This window comes from Calidris pugnax, unplaced genomic scaffold (assembly GCF_001431845.1).
Source record: "Calidris pugnax isolate Ruff unplaced genomic scaffold, ASM143184v1 scaffold11, whole genome shotgun sequence".
Lineage (NCBI taxonomy): Eukaryota > Metazoa > Chordata > Aves > Charadriiformes > Scolopacidae > Calidris > Calidris pugnax.
In genome coordinates this window covers 6,063,298-6,080,895 of record NW_015090803.1, presented here as the reverse complement: position 1 = coordinate 6,080,895, position 17,598 = coordinate 6,063,298, and the positions used below count along the sequence as shown (strand labels likewise).

At 40.6% G+C, this 17,598-nt stretch overlaps 1 protein-coding gene across 2 annotated transcripts in view; it reads right to left on the bottom strand.

Annotated features, from left to right (window-relative positions):
• Nucleotides 1–4,806, bottom strand: part of ZNF385D (zinc finger protein 385D) — a 415,254-nt gene extending 410,448 nt beyond the window's left edge. Inside the window, exon 1 of one of the 2 annotated variants that reach the window (XM_014937864.1) lies at nt 4,700–4,806. In XM_014937864.1, the coding sequence (XP_014793350.1) occupies nt 4,700–4,709 (10 nt within the window). In that variant the 5' untranslated portion in view covers nt 4,710–4,806. Of the gene's footprint in view, nt 1–4,090; nt 4,329–4,699 lie in introns of those variants that run through there. The other variant, XM_014937862.1, reaches the window with a different exon arrangement.
• Between the last annotated feature and the right edge of the window lie 12,792 nt (nt 4,807–17,598).

Here is a 17,598-nt window from a genome sequence, read left to right as displayed (position 1 = left end):
AAGGTAAAAAGGAACAAGCTGACAGAAACCACTGAAGCACATTCCTGAATATTTCAAGAAGAAATACGTGAAGATGAGAACATCTGAAACTGGAAAGCTCAAGCACAACTTCATTTCCCTATTACACCTGTAGAATTAGGCCAAGCCAGGCCAATAGCAACCAGAAATCATAAGCATACATTCATACAAGCTTATACAAGAGGCAAACAATGGACAGGTTTGTAGGTTTTTTTTCTCCCTCCATCAGATCAACACAGTTAGAGGATCCACTTCTCCGGAGCAATAACCTGCTGACTTCTATCCTTACCACACTACAACCTTTCTGTTACTCTAAGAAGGAATAAACACCAAACAGAAATGGAGATGAGAGTTTTTGTCTTGTTCTGTGACATCACTAGACAGGTGAAGACTAAAATTAGTCAGCGAGTCTAGGTGAAAAAGAGTTCTGGGCTGCTACAGCTCACTTTTATTTATCCAGCCTACCTGGGCACAATCCAACATACTGGCACAACACCGTCTGATTTCCTTGTGCTGGCTGCAACACAGAGGACTTCCACTCCCCAGTCTAAATTTGACACAATGTGTGAGCAGTTAAAAAAAAAAATAAATTTTAAAAAAATCAAATAAGAAGTAATAATTTTCTGTCTAAAATATCACCTACGTGCACGCACAGACTCCTACACGCACATCCAGCACTATTCACTTGTGTCCTTTCCCCTGGTACTTAATACTAAGGATGTGCAACTACTTTCACTACACAACTTTCACATGGCTTTAAAAAGGGATATAAAATATTGCTTTCTCTCCAGAAGTTATTTTTGGTGGTGTCAAGTAACTTTAAACATCTTTCTGTTTCTCAGCTTCTAGTCACAAATTTTCCATATCTGCTCCTCAAGGGAGGAGATTTTTTTTATATGAGAATTTCAAAGTTTTCTTTAGTAGTACAGTAAAATACTACTTGACTTACACTGTGGTTCCCATTAAGCTACTCCTTAACATCTTCTGCTTAGAGTATCTGTAATAGAATTCTGGCTGTAGCCGTTCATCTAGGTTTTCAAGCTCCTGGGAGATTTTACAGGTAAGGTGCCAATGCTAACCCACCATTAAATCATTTAAAAAGAGGCTTTTTACAAGACTGTTAATATTCATCATCTTAACAGGATCTTGAACTTTTTGCTGGAGCCTTGACAGAGACTTCGTTTACTGTCTAGACCGCAACAGTTGGAAATGCTACTCCTACTTTACATTGCTTGACATGTTATGAAACTACAAAAAGTATAAAACAAGAACTTCTACACATGAGATCATAGGGAAAACTTCATATTTGTGTTTTTAAATATTTGAAAAAATAGAGAAAAGTCTCTATAATTAATCATATAAAAGGTAAGAAGAATGTAAACCTGGCAAGTACTTGTAGCTTGACCAATTAAATAGCAAGTTTGCTCAGGTGTTCACAACTCAATATGCACCCTGCCTGTTTAGACCCTTAAGCGATGCCCAAATAAATGTAGCTTAATCCAAACACACACAGAAGTATTGTGCTTGGTCTTCAGCTGAGGTCAAGCATAACAGCACCACTGAGATCCATAGAATTACGCCACTTTTTTTTACCGACAGGGGCTGGTGGCCTATTGAAAGAGTTTTGCAGCAAAAAAAAGAATAGGAAAAAACACTCAATTTTGGGAAGTAATGTTATTTCATACTTTTGATACTCCTAGCTCTCTTGCGAATACTTCTCACTTCGCTTTGATAATTGCATGCACGCGTGTATGAATGAGTCAAACCTCTAAGTCTGTTTGCCAGTTAAAAATTGCTGACAGCTCACATACCACAATTTTACTTTTAGTTATATCTTACTTATAACCCCTCTAGTGCCTTAGCTAGAACATTTTAACTACATTTTCCATTCCTGCATGGAGTGGTCAATACTGTCTAGAAAAGCCAACATTTACTTCAGAGTCCATTCTTGGAAAACAGTGTTTCTATCACTTTGAAAATTTAAGCAGCGTACCAAAGTAATACTATGCTTTTTTTTTTCTCTCCGAAAATCTCCCTGTAGCATACAATCAGTATTAGGGACATACAAATTAGGTCTAATTTTGTTTTTACCTTTTGTTTGGAGTTGTTAATGGACAGTAAATGACCTAGAAAATAAGTCCAGTGCAGCTTGCAAAGACAGTACAGAAAAAAGAGTGATTATCTTTAAAGCATGGTTGAAAATTAATTGGGATGCAAACTATATGTGCTGCAGTTTAATTTAGTGTCCCATGTTATTACAGTAATTACTTAAATGAGAAATTGGTGTCACATGATACTTGACAAAACATTTATAAGAAGAAACTATGACGGACTGAAGCACACTACACCTTTTTGTTAAACTGAACCAAACAAAGTTATAGAATATCTCATTAACTAATTTATGGTACAGCTACTTTGATGATACTTTAATCATGGCCGCAGACTGCAGTACTATAACCTTTGCCATAACTGCATAGCTGTATCTGTTACCGCTTTTCAGTTTGGCCAACACCTTACATGACACAGTCTGTGGGTGCAATATTGACCCTTCTCAGATCAGTGGCAAAATTCCCACTGACTTCACTGCATCCAGGATTTTGGTCTGTGTGCCTAGCTCCTGGATAGCACCCACCAATAGCAGGTCTATAACTTAAAGAGATCCCACCAACTCTCTTTTTCATGCGAGTAATTTCTCACTACCAGCACTACACTCAGAATTAACAGGATAAATATTTACAACTATTTTTAAACAGACACTTTTATTCTCTAACAGTAACTCTCCCTTTCTTGCACAGTCATTATTTTAGAGGGGTTTTGAAACCCACTGACAAAACCTTTGCTCAGACTTAGTTTATTTCCTCTTTGCCTTACGAAAGAGGCACAAGCAAGCAAAAGAGAAGAGGAGGTGTGGCTGCAAAATCACTCTAGCTCAGAAATATCCAGGTGACAGTCGGTGGGAGAAGCAACTTCTAGTTTTCTTTCATTTCAGACCTGTACTTGGGAAGTATTACTTTCATAGCGAGCACCTTTTTCAGAAAGCTATCGCCTAAGACGCCAGGATCTCAACATCTTTGTCATCAAGATTACTGCATGCGTTACAGCGCTCTGTGTACTTGTGAAGAGTACAAACACTCCTTCAGCCAAATCATTTTCTCTGGAAAAGGCACAAAGTTACTTCAGGGACTAACATCTCCGACAACCAACAAGCACGAATTACAGCGGAGCTCACAACTCAAAACTGTTACTTTAGCCTTGAAGGGGTTAGGTCAGAGACTTCTGCAAACCCACTTAGCCAAAGAGCGGGTTTAAAGCCCACGGGGAATCCACAGCCAGAACAAATTCTAAGGAGATTTCCAGACACCGCGACCGTACCTCCACAAGCAGTTGGGTTTGTTCATCAAAGCAGACAACAGTGACAGCCAAGGGTGCATGAGGGAAAGCCTACATGACAGATTTGGCTCTGGGTAACCGCATTCACCATTCAGCACGCAACGGGTCACAAATCTGAACACTTGTTTTCAATAGTTCGTGCAACACCATTCCCTTCCGTGTTTTCAAAGTCAGGATCTGGCTTTGGAAGGCTGTTTGCCTGCCGCTCAGAGAAGAGCATCTATCTCCCCGAACAAGTAAAGGGGGAGGAAGACGAAAGCACACAGGGCGAGTATTTTTAACAGTGCTTCTCGAGCATTAAGACCAGGCAGATGCAAGCCAAAAAAGATTTCGAGGACTCTGCCCAGGTTCGCTGGCGTTTGCCAGGCTGCCAACGCTTTCCCCCAAAAATCAAAGGAGCCGCCGTCAAAGCAGGATGCTAAAATACACGCGAACGCCGTTCCTCTCCCCCCTGCCTCGGTAAATAAAAGGCATGAGGGGCAGCTCGGCGGAGTTTGGGGGCGGAAGGGGGACGGAAAAGATCCCCCCGCCCCAAAGGAGCCGAGCGGGTCAAAGAAGTCACAGACAAGTTGGCCCGCGGGGGTGCCTCGCACGGACCACGGGGGTGCCCCGCACGGACCGCGGGGCTCCCCATCCCATCCCACTCCATCCCACCCCATCCCCGCCGCGGCCGCCCCCTTACCGTGCCGCGGCTGGGCTTTGCCGCCCGGCGGCTTCTCCTTCCTGCCGCCCGCCGCGCTCCGCATCCGCCAGCCCGCCGCCCCCCTGCCCAGCGCGCCGGCCATACCGCGGGCGGCGGCTCCGCGCAGCGCCGCGCACCGGGGAGGCTGGCGGGGAAAGCGCGGGGGCGGAGAAGCGGACCGCGGGACCCGCTGCCCGGCGGCGGCGGGAGGGAGCAGCGCGTTTCCCCGGCGGTCCCGCCTCCGCCCCGGCCCGGTGTCAATCAGCGGGGGCGGACGGACGGGCGGGCAGCGCGGAGCAACCCCCCCCAAACCACCACCACCTCCCCCGCATCCTCCGGGGGCGGCCTCACGGAGCGCCGGGGCTGGCCCCCTGCCCGGTCCGGACCGTGCCCTCTGCGGGGTTTTGGGGGGGGGCGGGTGGAGCGGAGCGGCGGAGGCATCCCCCTGTTCGTACCGCGGGGAGGGAGAACATCGGAGGAGGCGGCGGTGGGCTCCCGGGACCAGAAGGATCCCACACTTTGGGGAATGACAGCCCTCGGTATAAACCTCCTCCTGCCCGCCGGCAAGTCCTCCTACGGCACCTTCGCCGAAAAACATGTGTACGTTACCTCCTGCCATCAGAATCACTGGCTCTGCACACTCCCGGCTCCATAACGATGAGTAACTCAACCTGAGATTCCCACCTCCCACGAGCCCATGTGTGGTGAGACAGCAGCCTTCCTCCCGCCCTCACCTCCGCCCAGCACCCTCTTCCTCGCCAGAGTCCCGGGGACTCCCCCCCAGCCGCCGCCTTCCTCCCCTCGCCCTCTAAAATTTCTGTAAAAGGATCGTTGCAATGTAAGAAACGTAGTATTCTCTGAAAATTGCTGGCTTCTTAAAATCAGATTTAGTGATTAAAAAGTCACAGGCGCAGGGAGACGGAATATTAGCAATTTTCAGGCAACAAAAAGTAGTTTGAAATGCAGTTGCAGCCCTGAGCCTTTGGCAGAGCAGCACGTTTCCCAAGTACAAATAACGCACATAACTTGTTTGTAAGCTTGATAATAAATCCACCTGTATGTCAAATTATAGCAGTCACTGCAATACCCCCGAAAAGGTATTCCATAGTTGATTTTTAGTTTTTCATTCACATATATATATATATACACACACATACATATATGTCGTCAGCAACTCCACCAGGCATATCCTTCTTTCTATCTGGACACTTTGAAATGCAGAGAAAATGCATGCAGAATTTGCAGCAATCCTTCTTTCAAAAAAAAAAAAAAAAGAAAAGGAAAATAAAACCTCCTTCCTGTGCCACTGTATTCCATCTTTGTTTCCTCAACTTCAAGAAGTTAGTGGAGAAAGATAATTAGGATTCATCGTTATCATAATTTTAAAACTTACTGTTTGGAAACCGACTCAGAACAAAGTCGCTTTTTTTTAATTGTTTTTGAAAGACTCCCTGTGGCTTTGAAACTCAAACAGCCAAGGTGTAAAGGAGCCGTTGCCTACAACGCAACAGCGCTGTTTCCTCCTCTAGTTAAAAATTATCCACCTTTTTCCCAACGCTGGTCTCCTCCAACAGCTTCTGCTGATCCGTTATCCATCCTAAGCCCTGAATTCCCCCCAGCCCTTGTGCCTCACCTGTGAGTTCTGGCTGGCAGAAGTGAGTCAGTCGCTGTCTGCTGGAGCTGCTGGCGTTGGACCGCGCTGCATCAAGGGTGGTTTTCATTAGCGCTGAGAATGATTCATGTGAACCAGGATCGCTGACCTTGGCCTGACATGTACAGATGCACCCTGTGGTGATGAATGTAATAGAATAAACAGTTAGATATGACTGTTTATTCCTTCTCGTAGTGTTGTTCTTGCCCAACTCTATTGCACTATAATACAAATAATGACTCATTTGCTTACCGTCAAAATATCACATTTAGAAACCTGCTATTCATCTGCACTCGAAGGATCTTGAATAAATACACTCCCGAAATGACTGATTTTAATCACGTCTATTTCTATCGCTTGATCCTGTTTCTGTTGTTATTGATAGAGACTACACAAGTGGGCGTGTGGTGTATCATGTCACTGCTGTTCTACATTGGGATGTTTTTTATAGTGAATAGTCTTTTGTTAAATGTACTTTTATAACAGTATTTACACAATGAAAGAGAAAGGAAAACAAAAGAAAACACATCTGGAGATATATCTCCTTTTGCAAGGAATATGAAACTCCTACAGCAATTAGTTGGAATGCAAATTAAGAACAGGGTGTAAAAAAGTTTTGGGGAGAGCAATATTTTTAAATTATATAAAAATATATGGCATATGAACCAAGGAATTAGTGAGAAGGAAAAGTCTGCAATAGTTGTAAGAAAAATTAATATTCCAGAACAGGTTTAATAAAGAGGAAAAAAGCAAAAAAGACTTATACCATACTTACATACTTAAATTTGTCCTTGTGCAAAGGGGTATTTTTGCAGAAAATTCCACAGCTGAGAAAATATATTCGCAACCCCTTCTTGAAAGATTGATTTTTCCATGATCAACATTTAATAACTTTCCTTTTTCTTTTTTTTTTTTTTTGAAGGAGTGAAAGACGAAAGAGTCTTCTTAAATATTATCATACAGTGTAGTGTATGCAATTTAAAGGACCATCACATTTATTCATCATATGCTCACAAAAGATGTAGTGGATAATACGAGCAGCCTCTGTTGAAAAGAAAAGGTACAGATACCACAAAATGATAATATTGAAATGCTATATGGTGCCTCTATGTATCATACTGTCATTCTCTTAATGTAGCATCATAAGTTGCAAGTTAATTTTTGTTTATGTTTCCTGCTCATTTAATGTTGAATATGTGAGGTTTTCATGAATTAACTTGAGGCCATTTTTCCACCGGTGAAGAATTATTTGGATGTCATATCTCTCTGTTTAACACGTTCTTTGCATAGATACATTAAATAGACTGGTGATTTGAATACATGTTCTAAATTTTGCTTATACTAAATTGACCCATTTGGACCTTCACAAATAGGAGCATTGTCATACTTGCTTTTTTTGCTTAGGCATCTGTTGTTTTACCCAAGAATAATATGGAAGAATTTCCAGTAGTACCAATTTCAGTGCTGAAATTATTATACTTGCTTCCTCTGGAAAGGGGAATATACAGTACCTTCTGCCTTGTCAGTCCACTTGAGGACATGACCTCAAATTTGCAAGGCTTCAGCTCAGTCCATGGTAGCAAACCTGCTCTAATCTAGAAGCCCCAAGGTAGTTCTGCCCCTTCTCACCTTCCAATCCAAAGCTTGCTGGCAACATCCTTGTAATTTACCATGTACAAGAATTTTCTTAGTTCTTTTGGATCTGAAGATACCTGCTTTCTCCTAACCTGGCCAAAGAGAGGAAAGCTAGATGGAGTAGAAAAGCAGTTCACAAAATGACACCGATTCCTTGCAGAGCACTGCTTCACATTCCACATGGGAATCTCTGCCTCTCCAGAAGATGCCACCAGGTTACAATGCATTATGTAAATATGCAGGTGAGTTTGTACAAAGCAGACAGAAGCCACAAGCACCCTCTTTTTTTTTCTGGGCTAACTCACCTGCTTGCAGCTGCGAAGGTGCAGGTGCAAAGCTGTGATAAAGCAGCTAATCTGGCACCTGTACCCCATCTTGCTCTTTCACAGCAGCCTCAGCTATATTCACGCCTTGCTTTGGGTCGGCCTGTGTACGCTCCTCTTGTGCTTCCCAGTGCTGGAGGGATTGGAGAAACAACAGGGTGGCTTTGGTACCAGCTACAAGACAAGGCACAGGGTAGGAGTTAGGCTACGGTGGCTCTTGCCTTGGCAGTAGTAGCACCCACCCCCACCACAACTTTATAATCCTCAGTATAACCTTTCTGAGTCTTCTTTCTTTCATGTGCTACGAGCAGCTGAGCACGTGCTGGCACCAAGTTCAGCAAAGATACAGCACCTGCACGGTGGGCAGCGGGGACCCCCACCAGCTTAAAACCATGAGAGCACTGCTGGCCAAGGCCGTTTGAGGAAAACTTCAAGGCCAACCTTAAACAAGCCATATTCTTTGCTTCCTGTGCTCAGAAGCATTGGGGTAGGTTCAGAGGACTAGATATTCCTCATAAAAAGGAATGTGCAATGGAGTCAGATCTTAGTACTGAGAGTCTGACTAAAAAGACAACTGCTGCAATTTTATGTTGAATAAAGCAGAAATAGTGACTTACCTTTGTATCTAGAAAGTTTAATTTTCAGGTTACATATTCCCAAAATTCAATGTATACTCGACTTCCCAGAATCTTTCTTTTAAGTTTACTATTGTTTCTCCTATTCCTGGAAACTAGAGAGATAGAGTAGGTATCTGTGAAACAACTGGAAAGCAACGTTCCTATTCTCTATGCCCTTGCCTTTGTTTCTTTCCATGCACCTCTGTTCCTTCCATTATTATGCCTAACAACAGAAAACTCGTTTTCCAGCAAGTGGACGTGAAGGGATGCATTTCCAATGGCTACGACGCAAGATGCAATTCATAAACTGCTCCCTTTTCATGCCACGCAGAGTTTGATCCAGTTGACTGTAAAAAGCGATTGAGGGTCTGCCCAAAGAGTCAGGGGTGCTGGGTGGATGCACAGTTGGGCAGAATTCCCATTTCACGCAAAGTGGGGTTAAGTATGGAAACGCAGAAAGCTCACAGGATATAGCTTTGACCTTAGAGCATTCCAGTTACTATTCTGGAAGGTCAAATTTGAAATGATCCTATTACATGTTGGATGTCCTGCCAAAAGCCCATTTTACTCAAACTTTTACTCAAATCTGATCAGAGGGAGCTACTTAAATCACAGTCCTTTCTCTGAGATATTGTTATGGGACAGAGTTTTCTGCACATTTTTGTCCTTTCATCCAATATTGAACAACTACAAGATTTGTAATCTCAGGTTCATTTATCCTAGTATTGAAATTGAAGATACTTCAATATTTCACTGTTAGTTAGAGCAGGCTGATGAAACTGCATGCACAAGTACATCACTGACCCAGTGACCAAACATTTCAAGCGATATAAGCATATATTTCCAGGCACCAGCATTTAGTAGCTCACAAATAAACAGGTTTCTGAATTAAATAAGAGTTGTAAAAACAAGTATAAAAAAAAAAAAAAAAACACCAAAAAACAAAACCAAAAACAACCCCCTGAATATTTACTGGTCTTTCAGGTCAAGCAAGTTTTGGTGACTGAAATACAAAACTCATGTAAATGAAAACTCTGTTTTCAAAGCTATGGATTTATTGCAGGGGTGCCTCTTGGTCCCTTATATTAGTTAATGAAATGGAAATGCTGCTCAAGAGCTGGATCAAAAGACAGATAATCTTTAAGATGGGAAAGAGAGAGGATCCCAAGAGGGCACACTGGTCTCAGGTATTTACTAAAGCTTCTGCTCTGGATACTCTGAGGAACGGGATTTTAGATAAATATAGAGCAAAAATATGCCCAGGGATCTTTGAGAGAAGAATTAGGAGGTCAGTCATAAAAGTCTAAATTCAGCTTACAGTTACCCCAGTCACAGAATTTAAGAAAGGAATAGCTGTGGCAAGAACATTTAAAGAGATCTTCCTTCCTACTTCTTTCCAAAATGAAATAGATTTTCCCTTCATTTTCTTAATTCCTTAATAACCAAATTTAACAGTTTGAGAGAAAATTCCCATTTCTTCCTTTTTGACACACGTTTTGTATAATCTGCAACTTTCTTTCTTTCAACTACTTTATTTCTTATGTTGTTATCAGTCTTTCTCAGTGTTCAACTTGGTCCCTGATACAAATATGTTTTCCTGTCGCTGTGTCAGAAGCATATTTGCTGTGCTTTACTTCAAAAAATATATTAATAATATAAATTCAAGTCAGTTTAACATAATAAAACTGATGATAGAATCTGGACTAAGAATTTAGTCCTTACAGATATGAGCAGAAACGTACAGAGAGAGCAGAATTTCATATCCTAGCCAGACCAAAGCTATTGCCCTGCAGTGGGAGCTCACTCTGCAAAAAAAAAGGAGAAAAAAAAAGAAAGAAAGAAAAGGGCTAGCTCTTTTTCACCTGTCACCTGCTTAAAGGTTCAGTGAGTCAGACACAGCCTTCATTTCTATTTGCAGCTCTGTAGGAAACTGCAGAAAACCTATTTTTGCAGGGGCTGCAAAAGGAGCGTACTGAACGAACCATTGCCTCTGCTGGCTCTGCACCTCCCCACCAACAGCCACAGCACCTGGAGCCTCCCTCCAGCACAGAGTAGGTTGCAGGAGCTTGCAGAAATCCTCCCACTGATTTTACAGTACTAGCCACTGCAAATGGTTTGTTTGGTCTTTATTTCTGTGACCATAACTCAGGGTTTCACATTCTATTCCACCGGAGTTATGCTTGAATATGGCACCTGGGATTGGGCCCCAACTGCAGTGGCTCAAAGCCCATCAAACACTGTGCCACATCCTTACCGAGTAGCATGGTAATGTAACTAAACTCATACAGTTACGGAGATGTAATCACCCATTAAATCCACGTTACATGACTTTTCCCTGGCTTTTAGTCAAAAACTGTTGCTTTTGGTGTTTTTGGTAAAGAGAACGCGCTAGCATAAAGCCACATGGAGTAAGACACGTGTCTCAAAATTACATAATTTGGTCTGTCTTTCCCCCTACATCAATAACCATGTAATTCCTGAAAGAACTGCTACACTGATATTTAATATAAGTATAAAAAGTATAAAAGTATATAAGTATATAAAGAACCACTCCGCTATAACTTGACAAAAACATTCTGTGTGCCTCTATGCAACATCAATGAAGAATATGGAACCAAAGCAAGGAAATTCCTTTGGAATTAGGTTTACAGGAGATCCTTGATCAGTAGCATTAATTCTTTTTCCTTTGGCTGGTTCCCCACTAGTCACTATATAACAATGTTTCTTTACATTTCCAGTTGCCTTCATCCTTCCTCAAGTTTCTTTGGTGCTTTCACTCACCCCTAATGGAACCATTTCTGTTCTGTTTATTCTCAGTTCTTTTTAATTATGGACCCATGCAGTGTTCAGGGATCACTCAGAGTCAAGGGGACAGCCCTGTCATGTTCAGTAGCTGAATTCCAGGACGTTGACACTGATGACCTGACCGTCTAACAGAACATGCTGACAGGTTCCTAGGTTATGGCAATATTACTGTGTGACACCTCCGTGTCACTGCTTCCTCCTTCTTTGATGTGCTATGAAGAGAACGATCACAATACAATGGCACACACTACTTAACCTCTTTGAAACCTGTTTGCCCTGGATAATAGAATTTTTGCAATTTTGCACTTTTGGCCTGCGGAGGAAAGGGTTCAGTGGTGGAAGGGTGACTTCTAGACCATCAGTAGGAGGCTAACCAATGTGTCCCTTTTCCCTGCAAAAATTTTTCAGACACATACTAGTAGAATAGTCTCATCCTGCAGTGAAAAGCAGATGCTGGTAACGTTCACAACTGAGATGCATGTCAAGCCACGTGCTGTCTCACAGCTGGCAGAGACCAGAACTGTGTGAAATGCAGCACTTCTTCACCACTGCACGGGCGACCGCAGGGGCTCTACCAACCAGGCACAGCTCTGATGGACGCATTTTGGCCTCACTGATGTGATCTTTCAGTATTGGTCAAAATAAACATTTCCACAGTACTACTGTGCTAGGTGAATAGAGAAAGAGAAAACAGCATTTGTGTCCTATGTAGGAAATGGGGACAGGAGACAAGAAGCCGCTTCTGTTTTACCCAGTGCAGAGCTGAGCTGTATAACATGCTGCTCCCAAACCAGTGCCCTGCTGTAGACCACAGGAAAGCAGCACTCCTCTCCAGGGTTGCTTCAGCTTGTCACAACCAGCCTCTGTCTTTCCTATAAACTAGAGATAAAAATACAATTTAATGTGTGACACCTCTTGAATTCCCAATACATTTTTTCACATTGAGCTTTAATAGCCGCAGCAGGAAGGGATATGGAAAAACGCATGACATGTATCAGATACACACCATGGAACCACCATGTGTCACTGACTTTTAAAAACTGGCAAACCACAAATAGAGTTGTTAATAATGATGAGTGTTTTTCTATTTTTTTTCTGTCTAGCTGTGGTAAAACTAAAAGACACTACACACATATAACTGCTCCAAATCTGCCTTTCCTACTTTTATTTCCATCTCGTGTTTTTCAGCATGAATACATTGGATCTTTCTGGATTTCATAACCCTATAACTCTCAGAGGCATTATCCATATAGATACAGAGTTTTATACATCATGCATAACTTGTTTCTTAAATACCTGGTAGTTCATTTTCTTTTCAGTCATTCATTGGACCATGCCAATAAAACAAGCAATGATTCCTAACAGTAATCACAGAGCTAAAAATTATAAGACAGATGTTCTTAACATGGCATTTTCATCCCATGGGACACCTGTAGCATGAGTTCGGTTTAATGACAGAAAAGATAATTCTAGGTCACTCCAGTCTTGTCTTCAAAACATATCACAGGAATAAAAACGTAGGTTTCCCAAAACCAAAAATGTAAAGTGCATACACTAGGCTATATTTTTGAATACTAGAATTTTTTTTTCAGAACTCTAACTCAATACAAATTTGATAAAAACTGCATAAAAATAAAGAAATAAATATTGATAATTCAAGTCTACATACCTAGAGTCCCTCTTCGCTTCTAGAAGCACTCTGTACAGCACTGCTGTAAGAGACCAAAGACAAAAAGCCGGAATATTCAAAGCCACAGCAGTTCAACAGAGCAATGCAACACCCTTTTAGACTTAGGTGCATCTGGCACTACAGGCAGTCCCTTCCACTCATACTATACCAGATATATTAAGTATTCGTTCACACAGAAGGAAACATTTTCTAAAACATCATATTTTGCTCCACAATTACCTAAATTGCACTAGAAGAAAGAAGATCTGTGAACCTCTGCACCCGATAAAGTAAATTGACTTCAAAGGTCTTGGGACTTCACCCAGAATTTTCAAAAATATTTTGGATAATATAATACTGAGTTTAGGTCAACATTAGATGAAAGTCTCAAAAGAATGGTCTCATTCTGTAAAATTTTCATCTTAAAGGATGATACTGATTTTAGTAATTCTTCCTGTGTGAACTGCAGGATTGAGCATATGCAGACATTGAATAATGCATAGCTAGAAGTGCTATTTATTCTGGTAAGATGGAAGTTCACCAAATTGATCTACAAACACTGGAATTAAATTTAATGATGTTTCAGAGAATAGAACTTTCCTACCATGAGTACTATAATTATATTTTCTAAATCACATGTGGTTGCAATTCTAGGTACAAGAACTGTAAAGAGCCTGGTAAGAATATGATAAACCCAGGGCACGTGAAACATTAGGTAGAGTTCCCATGCTTTGGAGCAGGTTAATATTTTCGGTATCCAAATATCAAAGGAAGAGAAACTCAGTTTGGGTCGAAGCTCAGCTTACCTTATTTAATTTCTACTCCTGTGCCTGTCAATGGGAAAGTTGCCTCAGTAAAGACAAAAGATGAAATCTAATACATAGGACATATCTAATACATAGCATAATCACCTAAAATTATGAAATACAATGCACAGTTATAAATATTTCACTCCCAAAAGAGAATCAGTAATATTGTGCTGTGTGTCTACAGGAAGACGTTCCAAGGAAAGGAAATGTCCATTCAAAGGAAACTCTATAGAGAATTAGAAAACTGGCAGTTCACAAAGCTATTTAGACAGTGCTAAAAGAAAATACAGAAATACCCCAGGGAGTAGAAGTAAAAATTCCCACAGGTTTTCCTAACAAAGTGATTCTGTCTCTCATTTTTTCTATAACATAAATACCTCATATATGTCTTACAATAATTATGACCCACAATCAGCTGCAACACTGAAAACATGCTCCTTCCTTGGAAGAGCCTATAGGGCCAACGGCTAATGTCCACTCCTAAAAGAGAGAGAGAGAGATAATTCTGACAGAGCAGAAAAGAGATTTGAACTAGAATTTGTTACTTTCTAAATAAGTATTCCGACCACTAGGCTATCAAATGAAAGGGAGATTTCCTATTTTTCAGCCATATTTTAAGTTGAAATTGTATTTAAAACACTGGCCCAAGGTACATTTGTGGGGCCGACACCTCTTCATTGTTCGCCAGGCATGCTCCTAAAAAGTTCCTGCTAAATTATTTTCCTCAGGGGGTTTTAAGCAGAGATACTGACTGGATCTGGATTCTGACTTATCTTAGGTATGAGCCAAGTGCCAAGCTGGGGGTGCCTGCCCTCTTAAGTCCCTAATTTTGCCTGGCTTTCAGTGAAAACTCAGAAAGAACTTCAGGATTTTCAGCTCAGCGCTGTAAGTACTCATTCTTGCAAGCAAGGGATTTGCAGGAACAGTCCCTTAACTTTTCATGTTCCAAGTTTCACATGCCAGAAAAATTTAATAGACTATTCTGTGGTTTTGAAATCATGCTGAATACAGCCTTAGTGCCAGCAGTTTTTAAATAATTTCCTTCACTATTAGACATAACAGTGTAATGGAAGCTTGAACTAAACCTTGCTTCCTTGATTAAATATTATCCCCCTGCCATTTTGACCTGCAACCTATAAAGAAAGCTCTAGAGAATATGCTTAAGCACGCATACAGTCCCACTAACTTCACTGAGCATAATGAGAAATCCAAATGAGAGTTTGTGTTGCTTTAAGTTATTATTTTAACATTGTTCAGAAGGACTGAACAATTAAATGTTTATTTGGAGAGATACATTGGAGACATCGTGCTCAATCACATGCTTTTTCAGCAGAGAATTCTGTTTGCTTAATGGCAAATTCTGGATTTTCACAGATATTGGAATTGCTCAAATGACATGGATTTATAGGAAACTGTGGAGGGTCTGAAAAGTTGAAATGAAAAGATCTCTATGTGTTGACACATAAACAACTTCACATTTAATTTTTTACTATTAAAACTGCATTTGAACAGCTGAGAGTATGTATAAAAATGCTTGTAGTGCTAAAATTTTCATAGGTTCAGTAACTGATACTCACTAACTATTATTTGAAGTGTGGTGGTTTTTTTTTCACACTAGGGAGAAAAAAAAAAATCACTTATCCATTTGCAAAGGATCACATAATCAATCCTCTAACCCATCCCCAGAAAACATACATAGCAAAAGTCCTTAATCTAATTACTCAGAAATACCACATAGACCTGCCAAAGGTAATGAGATGTACACCTGTGAGACAACAGAAGAGAAGAGATTACAATTTTAGATATTGACGTATAACATTTTACCTGCTGGTAAGATGTGAAATTATTGTACAGAATTTTGTTTAGAAGTCCTACATTCAACCACATTCTAGTGATGCAGCTCTCAAAAAACTCGGATTAAATGCATCTTCTTAAATCATTTGGTCTTTTCTTCATTGAAAAGATCATTCAAGAGCAAATTGAAAACTCATACTGTTATTTTTAGTCATTAAGAAATAACAAAAGATCCAGTTGCTGTCAGTTTTTAGATTATTTGGTTCCTGGTCTAAGGAAGTAAATTTTTGTTTTCCCCCAAAATCAATCTAATTATTTACACTGTGCATATTATATTTAATTACAAAATATGTTGTATTTTTTCCATGTTATGCAACTAGCTGTAGATGAAACTCAGTTTCCTATTATATACTCTAGAATTGTCTCCAATTAAAACATTTTTTGTGGCCAAGTGGTAAACCTAGGTGTATATGTTGACATAAAATGAATCATTAGTTCAACTCAAAGCCAGATTTCTTTGAACTATAGATACTGACAAAGTAGCTGTTTAGCGGTAGGAAAAATGCATCTTAGAAATAATTTTTAACAAAATGGTTGTATTTAAATAGGATTCTTCTCCCCTCACCACCTCACTTGAGCTGGGGAATTTCAGGCTGTTCCTGCCAATTTTGCCTCAGTGACTCATTCTAACTAAGGTTTTTGGATTTGGGTGCTGGTGTTGTTTATATGTTCTATGGTACTGTGCCATTTTGAGAGCGCAGATTGTATTTTTATTAATAAAATAGGATGTATGGAGTCATTCAGTCATATAGAATTACTAATTGCCCCTCTGGTCTTATCCAAAAACCTAAAAGAAATGTTAAAAAAAGGGGGGGGTGGATCAAGAAAGCAATTAAATTGGGTTAATTGACATGATTCTGGACTGAAAGCGTTCACTTGGCTCTGAGTTTCTCATTTAATGAAGTATTTGTTTGCACAGTCCATCTGTGTGTAAGTGCTCGAGAAAAAAAAAAAATATAGACAGAAAGTATAAACAAAGCTTTTAATAGATCCATTAACAAATAGATAAGTTGACATTTATCTTTGATATGTCAACTCCAGATGAATCTCATTACTACATTAACACATTTCCCCGTAAATTTCCCTTGGGCACATAAGGCTTTTTTACTGCACTTGTCTTAGACCCAACCTGTCATTAACTGCACACTTTCCAGTCAGGGAAATTGCAATTCCTACAGCTTCCTCTAAGAAAAAGAAAGTTTTCCCTCATCCTCTCATATCCATTGATAGGATGCCTTAATGTTGTTGCAAAAGCTGTTATCTTTGGAGATCACTATGGAGGGAACAAACTCCCACCTGAGCCAAATAAATGAATGTTTCCTCTTTCCTGTTGTATGGTACAAATATATTCTGCTGCCGCATGCTGCCGTGTCCATGCACAGTCAAGACCTACATAAAGCAGTGTCCTTGCAATACATACATTTATATGGAATATGTAAAAGACACCCAGGAGTTCACATTTTCTGTATTGTCACAGTGCCTCACAACTGCAGACTTTTACTAGTACTTTCAATTCCCAAAGTCTTTCTCTACCTAGCTGCTGCAGGAATCCCAAATACATGCATTGTCAGACAGCAGGGGAAGGAACCTAGTTAAAATTAATAATTTAGAAATCCCTCTCTGCTGTTCCTCATTTTCAGAAATCATGTAGCCTTGTATTCTGCTGAAGTGCACTCATTCATTGCAAAGTGGAACTGAGGCTACTTTCACACTTTGCTTCTCACATAACTTTTTGGTTGCAAAGCTGACATACAACTTGGTTAGTCAAAACATAAATTTCAATATTACCCATTCTTCCTGGAGATTATGGCCCAGAGCTAGGGATTTTGCCATCCTCTTGGTTAATGATGTTTGTCAAGCAACTCTTTAAAATTCCTGCACAGTGATGTTATTCACCACAACACCTCTATCTTTTTCCTTATGCTAGCCTTTAGCTTACCTTGTACAGTTTTCCACAGTGTATACAGCTTAATGCAGTGTTCTGTGACCCAAACTGGAGCTCTGCATGCCTTTTGCTTAGTAATTGGGATTCCCTTTTGCATGAGAGTTCCCTTTCCTCAGTCTAAGCATGGCCTGGGTCACTTCCCTTACCTCACAAATACCAGTCATTTTTGCATTTGCTTAATACTGAGTCATGTAAGAGCA